Source organism: Molossus molossus, unplaced genomic scaffold, assembly GCF_014108415.1.
Source record: "Molossus molossus isolate mMolMol1 unplaced genomic scaffold, mMolMol1.p scaffold_m16_p_8, whole genome shotgun sequence".
NCBI classification, from domain to species: Eukaryota; Metazoa; Chordata; class Mammalia; order Chiroptera; family Molossidae; genus Molossus; species Molossus molossus.
Genome location: NW_023425402.1, coordinates 74,103,630 through 74,125,036, shown reverse-complemented (window position 1 = coordinate 74,125,036; position 21,407 = coordinate 74,103,630). Strand labels below are relative to the sequence as shown.

At 39.4% G+C, this 21,407-nt stretch overlaps 1 protein-coding gene across 1 annotated transcript in view; it reads right to left on the bottom strand.

Annotated features, from left to right (window-relative positions):
* The window catches only part of SLC35F1 (solute carrier family 35 member F1), a 382,926-nt gene that overhangs the window by 69,475 nt on the left and 292,044 nt on the right, over positions 1 to 21,407 (bottom strand). Inside the window, exon 3 of the mRNA XM_036248565.1 lies at positions 14,955 to 15,082. Coding sequence (XP_036104458.1) covers positions 14,955 to 15,082 — 128 coding nt within the window. The remainder of the gene's footprint in view (positions 1 to 14,954; positions 15,083 to 21,407) is intronic.

Here is a 21,407-nt window from a genome sequence, read left to right as displayed (position 1 = left end):
ATGGAAACATGAACACAGATGGGCAAGAGAAGCCGGCCCTTGTAATGTTTTCTGGTTCTTTTTGGAGAAGGTCCTCAAAAGGTCAGCACCTTCAAATCTTCCTGGGGGTGGGGAGGAATTAACTGTATTAGTTTCCTATTATTTCTATAACAAATGACCACCAACTCAATGTCTTAAAACACCATATATTCATTACCTCACAGTTCTAGAAGTCAGAAGTCCTAAAATCAAGGTGTTGACAGGGCTGCGTTCCTACAGAGGTTTTGGGGGAGAGCCCCTTTTTTTTTGCTTTTAAGCTTCTATGGTCTGGTCTGCCTGCATTCCCTGGTTTATGGCCCCTTCTCCATCTTCAGAGTCGGGGGTGTAGCATCTTCAGATCTCTCTGTCCCTTTGATATCTGCTCTCTCCTCTACCCCCTGCCCCCTCTTCAGAGGACCTTTATGATTATATTGGGGTTTCTCAAATAATCTAAAGTGACCTCATCATCTCAGCTTCATTAATTTATTCACATCTGCAGAGTCCCTTCTACCATGTAAAGTGACATATTCACACATTACATATATCAGAACTTGGATGTCTTCGGAGCACCAGCAATGGTCATGCATAGTGAAAGGTGTGCCTTAAAAACAGTGGGGATTTTCTCTAAAGGACAGAATACTGCCTCTTATTGAGCAGGAGGGCATGTGGGTGTTTACATATGTAATCTTTTTTAACACATCAAAATTGATTCATCCGAACACGGTTGTCATTAATAGTAGTTCTCCAGAAAGTTGTAGCTATATTTTAATGAAGCTCGCATTACTCTGCAATTGCCTTCAATACAGTCACAGTAATATGTTTAATGGGAACAATTGCTCACTCTTTGAGAGTAGGTTTTATTTTTTTGGAAAAAAATCAAAATGCTTGTTTAAGCTAGACAAAACTTTCTGGATCCAAAGGAAGGCTAAGTTATAAAGAAACTTGCATGACTAAAATTGGCTCTAAAGATTTCAAAACGGAAATTCTAAAATATTTGAACAATGGTGACCACATCAGAATAAGTGTATAATAATAGGACAAGTGATTTAAAGTATAATACTGATATAAAAAAATTTTTTTTATCCTCACCTGAGGACTTTTATTTTATTTTTTTGCATTTATCTTCAGATAGAGCAGGAGGGAGAGAGGGACAAAGAGAGAGAGAAACATCAATGTGAGAGAGACACATCGAGTGGCTGCCACCCACACGACCCCAACCAGGGCTGCAACAGGGGTACATGTTCTTAGTGGGAACCAAACCTGAGACTCTTCCGTCTGCGGGCCGACGCTCTAATCGCGAGCCAAACTGGCCAGGACCTAATACTGATTTTAATGTATAAATTTTGCTATTTACTAAGCCATTTTGTTTATTTATTTATTTATTTTTTATCCTCACCCGAGGACATTTTTCCATTTTTTGTACAGAGTAGGAGGGAGAGAGAGGAAGAGAGAGAGAGGGAAACATCGATGTGAAAGGGACACATCGAGTGGCTGCCACCCGCACGACCAACCAGGGCCGGGGACAAACTGCAACCGAGGTACATGCCCTTAGCGGGAACCGAACCCGGTCTCTCCGGACCGCAGGCGGACGCTCTAACCGCTGAGCCAAACCGGCCAGGGCCATTTTGTTTATATATATATGTTTATGTTGATTTTTTATAAAGAGATAGAGACATCCATGTGAGAAATATTAATAGGCTGCCTCTTGCATGCTCACGACTGGGGATCGAGCCCGAAACCCAGACATGTGCCCTGACCAGGAATCGAACCGGGACCTCTCAGTCAATAATGAGCCAAACTGGCTGAGCTGTTTATATCTTACACAGAAAACATTGTTATTATTTAAAGGGTATTTTTGTTTGAAAAGTACAGAAGTTCTATGTGGAAAGATGTTTCTAATGAAACTATTTGGAATTTGCTTACTCTTAATTCTCATGTTACATTGCCTAAGCTAATTGTTATAAACTAGCACTTTTCAAGCCTATTATCTTTTCATATTGTGTCCTCTAATTAAATCCTTCATAGGATATAGTATTGTTTTTTAAAATGAACCAAAACATAAATCACTGGTTTAAAAAAAAATTCTCAAGTCTTGTATCCAACACAGAAAATCTTCAATTTATCTTTCATCATGCTTATAATTTTTCATGTTTCAAGAAATCAGATAATTACCTGGAGAAAATTATAAGAAATTATCAATGATGTTATTTATAAGATTTTGCTTGGAGGCAGGCAAGGAGGATGACTTGAAATAAAAACATGATCCTAAATTTCTATCAAAAGATTTCATATCTATAAAAATCACTTAAAGGCCAAATGAACATATCAGCCAGTGAGCACACCTATTGTCAAGATCTTAACCATGGCTAATAGGAACACTCTGACTTTTAAAAATTTAATTAAAATTAGTTTCTATCAAGGCTTATAATTCATAAATTTCCAAAGTAAAGAAAAATTTGTATTTAAAATTTTTATTTACTTGGCTATTAGAAAACTTTATTTGAACTGCTGAGCTTTCTTCCTTTTTTCTCTGTCTCTGTTTCTCTCTGCCTCTCTCCATCTGTCTCTCTCTCTCTCTCACACACACACACACACACACACACACACACACACCTATAGGTACTCACTATATCTATTTGCAATTGCTTACTTAAACAAATTAAAACTGTCTATTTGTACAATCATCTATCCATTATTGCACCAACTTATTCTGTAGAGAGCATTCTTGTTTGGGAGGTCTAATGCAGTCGTCAATGGTTAGCAGGTGAAAATGTGTGGTCATGAAATAGCATTGGGGTCATACAAGGTTGGGCCTCATGTGTCTTCTCATCTGCCCTGTTCTCCCTTATCCACCAAATATTCCAGACTAGCAAATTTGGGCACTAAGTCTGAAAAATATGAATCATTGCGTGTGGTGTTATATTGAAATATAGAAGTGTTTCACTTTTCATAAACAGTATATGGAATTATGCTAAGTGAAATAAGCCAATCAGAGAAAGACAAATATTACATGATCTCACTTATTTGAGGAATATAATAAACAAAATAAGCTGATGAACAAAATAGATCCAGAGACATAGAAGTAAGGATGAGACTGGCAAACCTCAGAGGAAGGGGCTAGGGGGTGGAGTGAGGGGAGCAAGAAGAGGTAAACCAAAGAACTTATAGGCATATAAGCAGAACCAATGGACATAGACAACAATACTGTGAAAGGGGCGGGGGGTAGACTGGAGCAGGGAGGAGGATGTCAGTGGGGGGAAAAGGAAAAACATCTGTAACAAAAATAAATTAATAAATTAATAAAAAAGAAAGGAGAGAGCGAGAAAGGAAAGAAAGAAAGAAAGAAAGAAAGAAAGAAAGAAAGAAAGAAAGAAAGAAAGAAAGAAAACTGAAGCACAGAGAAAATAAGCAACGTGCTCAAGCTCAACCCCAAGTTAGCAGCAGAGCGAGCACTCAATCTGCACTACTAACTATTCAGCTATGCTATCTCCAAGTCATGCTTCACATTTACATGTAATGCATTGCATGAAACACTACATGAAACCATGTAGTCGAGTAAAATGATATACTTTAATATAAAAAAATAATACTAAGAAAACAAATATAAATTATTACTCAAATTACAAAATAATTTTTCAATTTACTAGAAGAAGCACTGTGTATTTTTGAATGTGTTAAAAGTAGAAATCACTTACAAAAATGTATTTGGAAATATTATTTCAGGAACATATTCATTGCAAAACAGGTAGTACATTTGTGCCATAAGAGAACATTTTCTTGATTTTACACGTCAAGCAGCAGCATTCCAGGGCTTTAAGGTGTTGAAATGCTCACTTTTTCATGCATTCTTCTCTTGACATTGGTGAGCGTTTTTATGCCCACTATTTTGAACTCTCTATTAGGTATATCATTTACCTCTGTTTCATTAGGATCTATTGTTTGGCCCCTGGTACTGTGAAACATGACTCCAAATAGAATATTACCATATTTGCTGGTACAATTTCTCTTGATATTTTCACTCTCAAGCAGAGTAGGTTGGAACAACTTTGTTTGTACCTAGCAACATTTCATTGATCTTTATAAGATTTTACCTCTATTGACCAGCAAAGGGTCTTACTTAGGACACAGTCATCCATCAGTGGCAAAGCCAATTGGAATGTGGGTTGTGGGTTTCCTAACCTTCTCTTCATGTCTCAAGCAAGCTTTTCATCTAGATCATTCTGAATGCAACTGTGAACTCTTTCATCACTCTTCTTAAATGATCTCAAGAGTGAGAATGCATGAGAGGGTGGGATGGTTTAGGTAAATGTATCTTTCTAATTTTTTTCTTAAATTGGATCAATGGAAAGAATACACAAAGTGGAAAAATATGTGAGTAAAGGAGCTGGCATTTATTGATCATCTACTGCACACTGGGGGTGTTGCTCAGGTAGCTGGGGCATAGATCTCAGACAAGTTTGAGAAGTTTGGAAGACCAGTGGGGGTACTACTGAAAGGTTTAGTTGTAGGAAGGGCAGAGGACTTCACTAAGGAAGGTGTTAGAATCTACAATAGGATGTGGCGGCAGAGACGGAACAATAGAATGTGTTACTGTTTGTTGAATTATTTTTGCCTCCGGGCTGGTGGAGAAATATCGGCCACTGTATGCACAGTTACATTTGCCTACTCATGACCACATCAGGAGGCAGGTTTTTAAATTCTTATTATAGGTGGGAAAACTGATGTTGAGAGAGAGAGAAAAAGATAGAGAGGGAGGGAGAAAAAGAGAGGAAATAAACATTTCAGGGCATCTTATCTATAACCTGTCCACAAGAGCCATCGGTGCTGACAATCAGCAGGGTACCAAGTGGCTCTGTGTTACTGTCAGATTCGTGTTGTCAGTAAAATCTAGGTTTATAGACACCACTGAATGTCTCCTGAGCCTGTTCCCTATCACTGGGGGATTCAGTGTCTCCTCCTCTGTAATCCAGGATGTTTTGTGTACAGCTCCATCTGACTACCTTTCACACTGTGTTGTAATTTGTTTACGGCTCTCTCTTCCAGCAAAATAAAATAAACTTTTTTGGAAATTTAATTTTCCCCTGTAAATTATGGCTCATAGAAGCTTCTAGCTGTAAGCTGAGCCCCGAGGAAAAAGAGAGCAAGTCCTTTATAAAATGGAGAGGTCACTGATCAGCTTCCAAACACAAAGCTGACTTTCCTGACTTCTTTAGCAAGGTCTAGAGAGTCAGGTGCACGGAGAGGGAAGAAAGTCTAAAATCTGTAATTCTCCCTGTAACATATCAAGAAACTATTTTGTTAACTACATCAGCGTTTCTTCAAGAGTGTGGAAAGTCGCCCCTTCCTCCCTCAGGGGAGCCAGGAGACCTGGTGCTCGGAAGGAGGATGAGGACAAGGAATCCATGCCAGAGCAGAGTGGGGGAAGTGCTTGTTCCTGAACAGCCACATCAGAGGACAAGCGGAAGCGAATGTGGGTAACGGAGCTCTGCATTCCCTCCTCAGAGCTTCTGTTCTGCTGGAAGATGTCCCGAAGTCCTAGTGCTCTGCAAAGAGGTGCAGGGTGGCTTACTAGGGTAGGACAGGACGGGGGGGTGGGCTCCATGTGGCAGGAACTACCAAAGCTGAAGACCAGATGCACTCACAGCTCGACACCTGGGGGACCACAGCATCAGCTGGAATTGGGGAGGTGGGGTGGGGGGATGGTGGGCGGAGAGCAGTTAGCGAGGAGAGGGAGACATGGCTGGGGCGGAGGGGCAGCAGAGGCCCGAAGGGCACCGGGACCAGTGGGGAAGCAGCTCCACACCCAGCACGTGCACACTCAGCAGCTGGAAACTGCCCCACAGTGGCCAGCAGCCACAGGTCACACTGGAGACCCACACGCCATCTCAGAAATGAGTGTGGAAGGGAAGAATTCTGAGAAGCTAAGCATTTGTCCAAAAGCAACTGAACTTGCCAAAGACAAATTTTAAACTGGAAGAAATTAGCAAGTTTTGCATGTAATGGGCCTTTCCCCTGCTATTTAGCCAGCTCGAGGGTGTTTGAAGGAAGGACCACTACGAACATTAGCTCAATTAGAAGATATAAAGGAAATAGTTGCTTGGAACCTCTAAGTATAGCACAAATGAATCTGCATCCAAGCTATTCTTATAGCACTTGAGCTTCTTGAGAGCTGGGGCAGTTTTCTCATCATTTTTACATCCCCGGAGCACAGTGCAATGCTTACAAGGTGTTTATGTGTTAAGTTCCATATGTGGGTCCTGTCTGCATAAATGCCCTCACGAGAATAAAATTGCAAAAGGTCACTTGAGTTGCTTTGCTCAACAACTGGGCATTAGAAAATTATTCTTTTGTTCATGAACTTATCCATTCAGATATTTCATACATTTTGGGCATCTATATGTACATGATGTTCTGAAGGAAACAAAGATGAATAGTTTCTGCATTTATTCAGGGCTTCTTGTGTACCAGGTATACAGGTCCCACCTTCAAGGATTTACACACTTGAAGGAGAGAGGAAATATAAATAAGCAACTATTAGATGAAGTAGAAAGTAACAGTTACCATAAGGAAAAGGAAGATGAAGAAATAAATACCGTCAAGGCAGGATCAAATGCATGTTTTCCTGTTTTGCAAGCATGGCTGCTACAGAGGGCAGAGGGAGGAAGGGAGAGAGACACTTCACTTGCTTTCCAGTGGCTGTGCTGTACCTGCTGGCATCTGGGGACCAGCCCACAGGCCCAGGGTCAGTGGAGCTAGAAATCGAAGCTCACTGTAGAAGGGAATTCTATAGAACACAAGTAATGAGAGATGGGCTTAGTAATGGAACTAAAGAGACACTGAAGATGGTTTTAGTGTGTTTGTCTGATGCTGGGCAAGGGTCTATACCCTGTATCAGGGCACAATGCTGACAGAACACTGTGCAGCACCAAGTTATTTTCACAATCATGAGAATAGGAAGTTCAGATCTAAGAAATCTGAAAGATTCAGAATATCATGTTCCCTTTAGAATGTATTATTATTTTTTTAATCCTCATCTGAAGACATTTTTGCATTTATCTTCAGACAGAGTGGGAGGGAGAACGGAGGGAAGGGAGAGAGAGAAATGTCGATGGGAGAGAGACACATTGACTGCTTGCCACCCACACGACCCCAACCGGGGTGGGGGCAAACTGCAACCGAGATACGTGCCATTAGCAGGAGCCAAACCAGGGACTCTCTGGTCTGCAGGCCAACGCTCTAACCGCTGAGCCAAACCAGCCAGGGGGGAAAACATTACCTCTAAATGGACTTTAAAATATCTGTTGAATAATTATTAAACTGCTACAGTCCTGCACCAGGAACAGATAAAAATAGCAAGGATAAAGAAGAAAACAGTCTTAAAAGCTGACCTCGTATTTGTAAACTCATGCCTGGTTCTATACGTGCCTTTTTTCTGGGCTCATCCATTGAAGTAGAAATTCAGGAAGGCTACAAATAAAGTCTTCCTAGTGAGTTTCTCTTCTGTGTTATAACTTCTTGCCTACGAGACCAGAACACATGAATCCTGAGAGTGGGTGGGACCTCTCTCCTATGACTCCACTGAGCTGAATACATACTTTAAAAAAAAGAAATACACTACTATGTTGTATTCTAATTGTTCATGTTGTCGATCATCCCACAACAGGGCTCATGTCTGATCAGTACTTAGCCATAGCATTGACATTTTTAATCAGTAAAGAAATCTGTATGTCAAGTCTATTCATGTGGCTTAAACTTCAAACTTCAGAGACACACAAGAAGGTACAAGCTACCAGCTTTTCTTTGCATCTGATACTACTTAATTCTCAACCTACCTAAAATTCAGAGAGTTGACCCAGAAAACCTGAGAGTTACATAAAGTGATGAAACAAGCTGTTGCATCCGTATGTTGTGAATGTTACACATGTGCTTTGCACGTGTATGCCATGTAGAATTCGTCTCAGGGTTGGATATCACACTGCACATTCATCATGGTGGCTGGCTTTCATTGGGCTAACATGTCAAAGTCAGAGAAAACATAATCAGGGTTAGAAGGATTTCTTTCTTCTCCTTTGTTCCTAATGAAAACTGCCTGGATAATGGGAAGAGCCCTGAGATACCCCCTGTGCGAAGGAGGGCATATCTTAGTGGTAGACCCCTTAGTATGGATTTTAGCAAGAGTGCTGGAAATTGTTTCCAGTATGAGCTCATTTTAATTATCAAACTATCATGTGTGAAGAGACCTTCTTTCTTCTTATTTCACTAGTTTTATCTATTTGCATTTTAATACTTCCTGGCTGAAGAAAGATGAATAATCTTTGGCAAGAAGTCATGAAGCTGATATTTCTACTGAAATGGTTTATATCGCACAGTTATAAAAAATATAAAACTTTTGGAGTTTACTAAATGTCATTGCTGATCTGTCTCAGAGTTACAAACACAACCTATTTATTATGTATAAGTTAAGAGATATAAATTCACAAATCTGTCTTTAGAATAAAATTCTTATAAATTCAACTTCATGGTGTTACCATCTCTCTTTTTACTTTCTAATAAAGAAGACATGTCCAGTCAGTGTGGCTCACTGGCTGAGCGTCGACCCATGTACCAAGAAGTCACTGGTTCGATTCTTAGTAAGGGCACATGCCCAGGTTGTAGGCTTGATCTCCAGTGGGGGGTGTGTAGGCGGCAGCCAGTCGATGTTCTCTCTCTGATGTTTCTATCTCTCTCCCTCTCCCTCCCTCTCTCTCTAAAATTAATAAAGCTAAAAGAAAAGAAAACAGCTGGGTTTCTTTACTTCAATGTCTCTTTTATTATCTTTTCCCTGAATAAATATTATCTCTTTTGCCTTTGACTTTCTTTAGCTTTGGACTATAAAGGCAAAGTTAAAATATTTTTTTTTTTCTAAAGGATGCTCAACATTATTAGCCATTAGGAACATGCAAATGAAAACCACAATGAAATACCACTACAAACCTTCTAGGAGGGCTAAAATAGCAATAACAACATGGGATGTTGGGGAAGATGAGGAGCAACAGATCACTCATACATTGTTGGGGAGAAGGTAAAATGGTACAGCAACTCTGGAAAGTTGTTTGACAGTTTCTCAAACCAAATAACTGCTTTCTATATAATCCAGCAATTGCACTTTTGAACATTTATTGCAGAGAAATTAAATCTATGTTAATGCAAAAACCTGTACATGAATGTTCATAGCACCTTTATTTGTAGAAGCCCAAAGCTGGAAACAACCCAGATGTCTAAACAGGTGATGGTTAAACAAACCTGGTATATCTATACCATGGATATCACTCAGCAACAAAAAGGAACAAATTGCTGAAACATGCAACAGTTCGCATCGACTTAAGGACATTATGCTTAGTGAAAATCAATCTCAAAAGGTTAAATATTGTATGATCCTATTTTATGTAGTATTCTCTAGCTGACAAAATTATGTAGATGGGGAATAAATTAGTGGTTGCCAGGTGACAGGGATGAGGGTGGTGAAATTGGTGTGACTTCATAGGGAACCACAAGGAAGTTCCTTCGTGGTGATGGGACAATGCTGTATCCTGACTGTGGCAGCTGTTACACAAACCCACACAGGCAAACCTTGCAGATATTGAGGCTTCAATTCCAGACCACTGAGGTAAAGTCAATATCACAATAAAAAAGTGACATGGATTTTTTGCTTTCTCAGTGCATATAAAAGTTACATTTATACTATACTGTAGTATATTAAGGGTGCAATAACTTTATGTCTAAAAGAAAGTTGCATGTTTTAATTAAAAAAATAATTTATTGCACCAGGAGGTTGCCGGTTTGATTCCGGTCAGGGCACATGCCCAGGTCATGGGCCAAATCCCCAGTGGGGGGCATGCAGGAGGCGTCCAGTCGATGTTCTCTCTCATCGATGTTTATATCTCTCTCTCCCTCTCCCTTCCTCTCTCTTTCTCAAATTAATAAAGAAAAACATTTTTTAATAATTTATTGCTAAAAAATCCTAACCATCATCTGAGCCTCTTGGTAAAATGGTGCCGACAGACTTGTTCAACACAGGGTGGCCATAAATCTGCAGTTTGTAAAGAAAACGTGGTATCTGTGATATACGTGGGATCAAATTGCATAGAATTACACACACACACACACACACACACACAATGGAGTGAAGAAGAAAGGGATGAAGACTGAATAAGTTCTGTAGTCGAATTAACAGGATTGTACCAATGTCAATATTCTGGTTTTGACATTATACTATAGTCATATAAAATGTCACCCATTGGGAAAACTATGTGAACAGTTCCAAGAACTCTGTATTTTTGCAGTTTCTTGTGAGCCCATAATCATTTCACAAATCTATTTTTTCTTCCAGGCTTCATGTATCAATTGGTTGTGACATTGTACGGTAAGTTTTGTGACTGAGCCCAAAGGCAAGAGGATAAAGCAAGGAGGGGCTCCTCCAGTCCGCTCTACATCTCTGTCATTCCGAGAATCAGAACACAAAAGTGTTTGGTGCTCTGCCAGCTACTAATGAAGACTGTCTCATTAAAACACAAGTGCTTTGAAACCGGGCTATGGGGTCACATCCTATCATTTATTTCCTCAGAAACCTTCCTGGTTCTCTTTCACCTCCACAATTAAGTCACACTCTTCATCCTGGCATTGAAGACCTCCTACAATATGGCCCCAACTTAACTCTTCAGCTCTGTCTTCCTCTATTCTTATGTGAGAACCCATTGTTTCAAACTGCTCTCATCACCACAGCCTGAGTTGTCTGTAAACTCCAAAGTTGGCTTTTCACAGCACTTAGCCTAAAGACTCAAACCCTTGACCTGGCTGTCAAGACTTGTGGAGTCTGGCACCTGCCTCCTTCTCTAGGTCATCTTGTACCATGCTTCACTCTCTGTGTCCTGGAATCAAACTGAGACCTCTCATTCCATGTCATGACTTTGTCCACAACCTCATCCTTGCCATGGTCCTCCCCACCATAGAACCTTGAGCATGTTGATTTCTTTGCTTGGACCTCTTCCCTCCCAGTTAATCTTCTACTCCTCTTTTAGATCTCAGCTCCATCATCAGTTCTTTAGGAAAATCTCCTAAAGCACTGTATTAAACATAGATGTATTCAGCCCAGACTAGGTGGCTCAATGGATTGAGCATTGTTCTAAGGACTGAGAGGTCCTGATTTGATTCCTGGTCAGGGCACATGCCCAGGTTGCAGCCTCCATCTCTAGTGGGGAGCGTGCAGGAGGTGCCAATCGATGTTTCTAAAAAATCAATTAAAACATGTTTTTAAAAAACATAGAAGTATTCAGTAACTTTTTAAAGTGACTGATGAATCAAACTGGAATATGTTCTCCAAACATATTCCTCAGGTTTCCTGTCCCTGGGCTCCTGTCATGTTATTCTTTCCAGGTACAAAGCTGTACCCACATTTTATCCAATCTTAATGACTCATCTGAATAGGCACTTTCTTGCCTTGGCAAATAAACATCATCTCTGCCACCTTTAAAAACGGCAGCACTTATGTCTGTTCTCTTATTATATCTAGTGTTACTATTAATAGATTGTGCCTGTTATCCCCTTACAAGTTCCTCAGCTCCTGGAGAGCAAAGTTGATTTATTTCTCTTTACACCATCTGCTATAACTAACCCATTTTTCAGATGCCTAATTAATATTTTCCTTATTGATTGATTAATATGAATAAAAACTAAAGCCAGAGCACACATTATATGCTCAATTAATATTTATAGAAATAAGGAAAAATCATTGTAGGTCCTTCTTAGTTCTACCAATTTGGATTTGCAATGAGCAAATAGAATTAAATTACTAAACAGCATTATAGTATGGTTCCCAGAGCAAATGTCTTCTATTCTGACCAATATTATTTTTCAACAGGTTTATTTGATGTTAGTGGCAAAATGGTTCCAGGACTATTAGATTCCACTTGTTTTTCCGCTTCCCCCATCCCTTGCTCAGTACATTGGGCCTGCAGGAAGAGCATGTGGCCCCATCTAACTTGTGTTTAGATAACTTCCTATTCAATCCATATAATACGAACTTATTCAGGTGGTTTGTTTGCTTGTTTGTTTCTCCATTTTTTTTTTTTAATTCCTAAACAAATTATTAGGAGAGCAGAAATGCTGTTGAGGTAGCAAATTTAAGTAAAATCTAATATGTGAACAATGTTTTGTTTCATCCCGGAACTTTGGAATGAGTACAAATTCATAATATTGTTATTAAAAAAGCAATAGGGGTGAAACAAAAATAGTCAAACTTAGTACTCATGATGTAACGAAGACTATAGGTGGTGCTTGGTGGAAATTATGAAAACCTAAGTTAAACTTGCAGTTGTGTATGTGCATGTATGTACGTGTATGTGTGTGTGTGTGTTTGCACAGATATATGAGTAAAAGATAAAGAGAGAGGAAGGACACAGTGACTATTTTCATGCATAACCCATTTGAGGAATTTTAATCTTGTCCCTTTAGGAAAAATTTCTGTCCCTTCAGGTTGCAAAATCTTTACACTAAAGAAAGCTAAAAAAGAGAACAAAATGGCAGCAGAATGAATGGAAGCTACACAGACCATCTCCCAGGATCAACTGAAATTAAAACTAAAATAAAAACAAATCACCAGGAAAAATTAACAGAAAAGAAGTTGGAGAGGACTCATATAACCAGGGACAGGAAAAAAAGGACACTGAATCATGCCTGGTAGGATCTGCGGAAGTGCGAGAGGGCAGGCTAGGAGCCCATGAACAGCAGCTATTTTAGCTATGAGCAGCTCCCTTGGGTTTAAAATGCCAAGCCAGCTCCACAGTGCAGAGGACTGGAACAGAGCACTAAATTAGCTACAGCCACTCACCTTGGGCTCTGGCAGAGAGAGGGCCGACTGGACTGGAACTATATGGACACTTGGGAGCTTGGAGAGCTACGGGGGCATTGGGAGTTTTGTGTTGAATGACTCCCTCACAGAACTGTATCCATTTTATTCAAAGAGCCCCTTCCCAGAGCCCCTAGGAGAAGCAACAGCCCCCCCCCCCTCAAAAATTTAACTCCAACCAGCTGGGCCAAAGAAATGCAAATTGAGGCTCATTATCAGCCAGTATCTGCCTCACCCTCTGAAAATCCACTTACTCTGAACACCTCAGAAATTTTTTCATTCACCTGAGGACTACAACCCAAGGCTCATCAAATAACTGAGACTAATAGCCTCCAGGCAAAGAGCTAGAGGATAACTGAACCTTTTGGGCTTGTAAATCTACCCAGGGAAGTAAGACTTCACAGTGGTGTTTAATGTGGGTCCTCCCACACTCATCCAAACCTAGCAGACGGAGCTACAAACAGCAGAACACCAACACCCACAGGGAAAAGTTGGCAGGCTCTAAAATCCACTGAGATGGCCAAAATGGTTAAACAAAGAAACAAATCCCCCCCAAAAAGAACAAGAGAACTCTACTGGAAATCAGATAAATGAAATGCAGTTAAGCAAGGTATCAGAGGTAGAGTTCAGACTGATGATAATGAGGAAGCTCAACAGCATGAATAAAAAGCTCAGCACCATGAGTAAAGATATAGAACACTGAAAACCAACCAATTGGAAATGAAGAATGACCTAGCAGAAATAAAGAACACATTAGAAGGAATAACCAGCAGAATAGACAAAGCTGAGGGCCAGATCAATGAATTAGAAGACAGGGTAGAAAAAAATCAACCAATCAGAAAACCAAAAGGAAAAAAACAATTGAAAAACAAGAGGACAGCTTAAGAGAACTGTGGGACAACTGGAAATGTAACCACATTTGCATCATAGAAGTTCCAGAAGAAGAAGAAAATGAGCAAGGGTTAGAGAATATATTTGAAGAAATAGTGTGGAAAACTTCCCTGACTTGGTGAAGGAAAAGGCATTCAAATTCAAGAAGCACAGAGAGCCCCAAGTAAGAAGAACCCAAACAGGTTCACACCAAGACACATAATAATTAAAATGCCAGAAATTAAAGACAAAGAGAGAATCCTAAAGGCAGCAAGAGAAAAGCAACAGGTTATCTACAAAGAAACTGTCATAAGGCTCTCAGCTGACTTCTCAACAGAAACACTACAGGCCAGAAGGGAATGGCATGTAGCAATCAAGTTAATGAAAAACAAAGATCTGAATCCAAGACTACTCTATCCATGGAAGGACCTGGAGAGCATTATGCTAAGCGAAATAAGCCAGTCCGAGAAAGACACATACCACATGATCTCACTTATTTGTGAAATATAATGAACAAAATAAGCTGATGAACAAAATAGACCCAGAGACATAGAAAGGAGTACGGTTCAAACTGACAGACCTCAGAGGAAGGGTGTGTGGAGGGGATGGATGAGATAAACCAAAGAACTTAAATGCATGTATGTATAACCAATGGACACAGACAACAATGCTGGCTGGGGAGGACTGAGGAGCAAAATGGGAAGGAGGGTGTCTAGGGGGAAAAAAGGAGAAACATCTGTAACAAAAATAAATTAAAAATTTAAAAAAATAGCTAAAAAAGAAAAAAAAGATTATTTGGTATTTTGAGTACTTAATCAGAGTCCATGAACATATTCTGAAATGTTGTAAATTGTGATTACAATAATTTATTTTTATGCTAATGAATACTTCTCCTACTGACATTAAATTAGTTGGCAGTATTCATAGCTACAAATTATTTTCCTACATTGTCAATGATTATCGCGGTGTATTGAGAATGAAAAGGAAAAAAGATGTCCAGTGATACTTGAATTAGGAGAAATTAATAAGACATAGAAATACAGTTCAAGTTAACTTTCATACAACTGATTTCCCTCCTGTTGCAAAACGTATAGAGTAATATTCTGGTTGCTAAGAGACTAAACTGACAGCAACCACCATCTGGAAATGGAAGAGGCTGAGGAGGAGGAAGAGCCTTCAGTACCTGGATACTGGTCAGAGTCGTGTACTGATAGGCCTTGACCACCAGGTAGTTTGCTTCGAGGTCTATGAGTCCCAGGATCATGTACTTCCACCACCTTCGTCGTAAAATTGCCAGAAGGTTTTCTTCTCCTGTGTTACAAAGTTGAGAAGAAAAGGGTTAGGCTGGAAACATATAATAAACTGTATACTTAGAAGGATTCTAAAATATTGTGGTATTGTAGCTTAACCATGCCTTCTCAAATGTTTAATTAAACGAATAAATCAATGTGTCAAAGGCTGACTTGGTTTTACTTAGCTAATAGTCTTCACTGTAGAGTCAGCCCTTCAAACTGGTTTCTATGTCAGAATAAAACTGGGCAGGTTTTTAGTTCACCATGAATAAATAACAATTTCTCAGGAACATTTAAAGAAAAAAAATTACATCATCTTAAAAAGGTGGGCCAGAAAGGCTGCATAAACACACAGTCCCCATCATCCGAAACTTCAGGACTGGAGTGAAATATGTAGAAATGGAAAGAGGGCAGCCCCATGGACAACAGGTTGGCAGCAGGTCTATAGTGAGCCTCCAAGCTGCCATCCTGAGTACGGTTCGGCTTTGGACACGACACAGTTTGAACATGATACCCTGGTGTGTGTGACGGGGGAGGCAGGACGTTGGCGGCACTCTCGGATGGAAGAGTGCCATCAGACCACGGTCCTAACACTGCCAGCAACTGGGATCTTCTCCACCTTGCCTCTTAAACTAATAGCATCAGAACTGACTCTGAATCCTTTATTTCTTCATCCTTATTTTCACATGTTTCTGGCCTGAAATAAACCTTATTTCACAAGGGTCAGTCATGATTATTAATAATAACAGCTCTCTGGAGCCAACCTTTGATGTGGTATATGCAGACACACTAAGTGAATGGTGACTCTATTCACCATGCATTACTGCACAGCAAATTATCTCAAACCATAATTGTTTAAAACAAAAATTTTTATCATCTCATAGTTTTTGTGGGTCAAGAATCTGGACACAGCTTAACTGAGTGCCTCTGGTTCAAGGTTTCTCATTAAGTTTCAGCCAAATTGTCAGTCATGAATGCAGTCTCATCTGAAGGATTGGTTAGGGATGGGGGAGTGGGAGGGGAGGAAGAGAGAGAGAGAGAGAGAGAGAGAGAGAGAGATCGGTTGCTTCCCACATATGCTCCAGCTGGGGCTGGGGATTGAACATGGGGAAAGGGATTGAACATGCAACCCAGATAGGTGCTCTTGACTGCAACTGAACCTGTGACCCTTTGGTGCGTGGGCCGATGCTCTAACCACTGAGCACACTGGCCAGGGCAGTAAGTTCCATATTTGGAGGCAGTTTTTTTTTTTTTGTTTTTGTTTTTGGAGCAACCTCTAGACTTTTTTCCCATAGTGGTTACACCAGTCTTCATTCTCACCAACAATGCACAATCAACATCCTTGCCAACACTTGTTTATTGACTTATTAAATGATAGCCTTTCTGACAGGTGTGAGGTGGTATCTCATTGTAGTTTTAATTTGCATTTTTCTGATGATTTAGTAATGTTGAGCATCTTTGCATGTATCTGTTGAACGCTTCTAGAGTATTTTATTCTTTAGAAGAGTCAATAAGTCTAGCCCACACTCAAGGGAGATAATTTCATAAGGGTGTGACTACTAGGAGGCAGGCATCACTGAAGGCCATCTTACAGGCTGGCTATCTAGTGCTACACACCTTTAGTATACTATAGCTGTGCTGTAGCTGGTCCTCAAGAACCTCAACAGACTCGACATCCCTACCTGTCTCTGGGCCACTCTCAGAACTTTGAACTCCTGTTTTCTACCTTTTGTCTTATTCCAATGACCATCGTATAGGTGGTCTTTTCAACCACATGGAGATTTGTGAAAATGAAGCTTTCCAGCTACATAGAGAATGTTAGAATGGTTTGTGACTAGTTGGCAACTAGGAGGGAGAGGTCTCTTGACCTTTGGTAGCGAACCCAGGTTTCCAGCCTCATTTTGGATGACACACTGCTCATATCTTTTGCTCCAAACACACTGAAGACTTTTCTGTCTCAGTGAATTGCTAACTCCTGTTCATCCTTCAAAATTTAGCTATTCTCTGATATTTTGCCTGATACCACTCCCCAGCTAGGCAACTTGTGTACAGCTTTGTATAGTTCTGTCACATGATTGTGACTATTTAGAAATTGTCTCTTCACTAAACTGGAAGTTTTTGAATGGTAAGACATCAAAGCATACTGACATTTAGAAAGGGTTGGTTAAGTGTTTTGAAATAAATGAATAATTGACTTGAAAAAATGTGAAGTACTATCTATCTGAATATGTCAAGAGCCAGTTCTAGAATAAGTCACTTATTATTGTTTTGCACTTAGGTGCATAGTAGGTGGGTATGATCCCCAAAGTAATTTTTGTGTTTTACAGCCAGCTAATTTTGGCAATGCCCTTGCACTGCATTTCTGCCTTTTTCAGCATTCTGCCTACACATTTGATAAATCAACACACCTCCCAGGATTTATCTTGAAAATTAGTGATTTTCAACTTGACTGAATATTCACATCTTCTTGAGAGACTTTTTAAATTCCTAATACCTGGGACCAGCCTTCAGAAATTCTAATTTAATTGGTTTTGGATGGTTCCTGAGCATTGGGCTGAAGATCAAATCTAAGATTTTCAGATGGGTGACAATCCATGGCCATCCTCAGGATGACTTGAGCTAAAAATACCAAAGTTGGACAATCGCAGGGTAGTAAGGGCTCTTCATACCAAAATAACACCCAAACATTTGGACCAAAGTGTGCTTTCTCTTATCTTGTCTCTGGGCTTTTCCATGTGCTGATTCCTCTGCTTGGACTACTCTTCCTCTAGTCTCCAAATGAAGAATCAACGTAGACACTACCACCAGGAAGCCTTCCTTGATCTCTCACCTTGATCATTCTAGATCTGTAATGTGCCCTGTAATGTGCTTTTCCCTGTAATGTGCTCCTGTAACACCCTTTACAAATCCCACAAATAGCATTGATTTCACTGCTTTATAATAACCAGTTTTTTTTACTCTAATCTAATTGGATTGTCAGTAATTTAAACAGAGTGACATTGGCTTGGTCACCCCTTTATCTCTGAGACCCAACAGTACATAGTGAGTAGCCAATAAATAATATAGATTATATGAATACATTTCATGTTTAATCATCTTAGCAATGCTAAATAGCATTGAAATCAAGGTATTTAAAATATGTCTACCATAAACATTCATGTTACAGAAAATAAAAATTGTTTTCTAGTTAGGATGCAGACAACATATGACCAAATTAATTTGGTGACCATTTCACACTACATATAGGGCATTAAAAGGTCAATGGCATATTTAACCACAAAGCTGCAATGCTATGTCACAGGTCATTGTCCCAGTTAATTTACAAAATCAACAGAGAATTGTCAAACTCAGAGCACACCAGCCACATCTCAATATGCAACACTAAAAATCTGGGTCATGGTCTGTTTGTTCCACCAATCAATAACATATTCAAAGTATAATTCATTACATAGATTCACAGGAATGATTAGTTGCTTTGCTGTTTTGCTGAAGAAGTTTTCAAAGCAAAACACCCTAAATAAATGTTACCATACTATTTAATTTGAAGCACCTAAAAAAATATGTAACATGCTCACTTAGCAGATTTATCCTGAACGGTGAGAGGTAGCTTTTTTTATTTTTGGTTGAGCAAAAAATGCAGCTTTTAAAAAGACTGCTCAGGGATTTATCTACATGACTCTCATTAACACTGATGTACAACAGGCCATTAAAATTCTTTCTAGAATAATGAAAATGCATTCTTTAGAGCCCTTGTGCCAAAACCATCCCTAAGCCTCAAGAAATAGGGCCATCCATAAGAAATACCAGCACAAGTGGTGGTACATTAATGTTTTAAAATTCTTTTTAAAAATTTACTAGAAGTAGTAATAAATCCATGATGAAAACTTTAGAATTATGGTTTGGCATTTAAATGGAGTCTGTTAATTATTACCTTTATTATTAATATGTTCAAATATAAATAAAAAGATTAGAGAAGCATGTAATAAAGTAACCTCCATCCTGGTTTAATAAATATTAACATTTTTCCATGTTTGTTTCATATTTTATATATATGTGTGTTTTTTGACACAGAAAATGATGCAGATGAAATTGAAGCCCCTCCTACTTTGTCCTACTCCTGCCAGATTCCAATCCTTTCCTTTTGCCTCAAATACCATCTTGATATTTAGCATCCTTTATGTTTATGTGTTTTTTAACCTTCACCCAAGGCTATGTTTTTTGTTTTTATTGATTTGAGAGAGGAGGAGGAGGAGGAGGAGGAGGAGGAGAGAGAGAGAGAGAGAGAGAGAAATATTGATGTGAGAGAAACATCTATCTGTTGTCTCTTGTATACACCTGGGAATTGAACCTGCAACCTGGGTATGTGCCCTGAGCAAGAATTGAACTCACAACCTTTCAGTATCCAGGACGATGCTCCAATCAACTGAGCACCTGGCCAGGACCATGTTTATGTTTTTGTTACACATTTCTACATACGCATATCCAAAATAGTATTTAGCTTTCTTTGCCACTTTTTAAAACTTTAAATGAAAGTTCATTGTATATACTGTGCATATTATTTTTGGGGGGTTTTTTATGCTTAACACTGTTTTAGAAATGTATCTATTGTTTCATGTAGAGCAGGTCATTTATTTTAAATGATGTATATTTTCACACTTTATGAATATGTCACAATTTATCCAGTCTCCTACTGATAGCATCTAAGTTTTTATTAACTTTTCTCTATTAGGAACAGTCTAGCAAATAATATCCTTGTACACATGTATCCCTATAATTGATACAGAGTTTTATTGTGTTTTTGTTCTCTTTGTAAAGGATTATGGAGTATATAAGTAGTCAGAAATGTGTAAAACATAATTAAAATAAAAAATTTTCTATTTTGAAGTAACAGTATTCTGACACAATAAGTACTTCAATAATTGAGAACAGAGGGAGAAATTACTGACACTCTTGCTCATGTGATTTATATATAATTTTACTAAGCATCACCAGGATAATCAATAAAATTTGTTTTTAAATTTTTGTAACAGATATGATACTATATATTGGGCAGTGTCATGTGTTATAAACATTAGCTTACCTAATCCTCACAATAGCACTCTATAGTAGATATTGCTATTAACCTTATTTGCAGATGACAAGGCTGAGGCCTGGAGGAGTTAAGTAACTTTCCCAAAAAGTCACACAGATAAATAAATCAGGCTCGAGGCTTCATACTCATTAGTACTGCGCTACTTTGCCTCACTGATTTATAATTGTGTCCTTGTCCTCAGGAGTCATACATTTTCATTAAAGAATCTTTCATGACCTCCCTGTCTGAACTCACCTGCAGGGTGCTCCAATGCCAACTCCAGGGGGTGCCCATCAACTGAAGCCGATGTGCACGTCGCCCCCTGGAGTTTCCAGTGCCCAGTTACACAGATGTACACCTCTGAACAGGCTTAGGGATGAGGATATGTCCCATCACCGTCAGTTTGGTATCAAAGATTTGATCTAAGTCCACGACAGAGTTTCCCTTGTGAAATGTAACATAAGGTTTTAAATCAATTTTATGGCTTAAAAATATCTAATTACATGACTGACTGTCATATGCTCTTCTACCTGCGGAAGCCTTGGGCATCATAACAATGATCACATGTTGGGTGGGGTGAGGATATTGCTGGTTCATAAATGCTGAATGAAGGAAGAGAAAACTTGTGTACAAAGACTGAAACATGGTCCACATTCACCGTGGCGACTGGAAGACAGAAGAGCCTTGATTCATAGTATTCTGCTTCACCCCAGCGGCAGTTTGAACCGAGAATAAAAGTACGGCAAGACGGCTCCCGAGGTGAATTCAGCCAAGGGAACAAGAAGCTGCATTATTCTTGGAACTGCATTTTCATGAAGGGCTCTCATGGGTGGTGTGATCCTTCATGACGTTTTGATGCGAGAACAGAACCCAGCACGCACTGCACAGAGAGCCTGCAGCAAGAGCGAGGCCCTGCACAGAGGGCGAGACCCGGACTTGAACAGACACTTCCTTGGCTCAGAGTCTGAAGCCATAAGGCCACCTTTCTTTACCAGAACTCCAAAGGGGAGCGTTTAAGTGGCCATCAGTGAATAAGAGATAAAAATGACTTACGACGGATGTTTTAATGACCTGCCTTGAAAAGCTGAAGTTTAGTATTTGAATGTAGAATTCAAACCAATTCTCTTTAGTTAGAAAAGTGAACAAAATAAATACATTAACAAGGAAATGAAAATGTCAATTGTTCACAAAAAGTGTTACAACCAGTTGCACTTCATTATGTGAACCTGAGCGTAAGGGTGAAATACAAAAAGAGATCAATAATGAAGGTTGA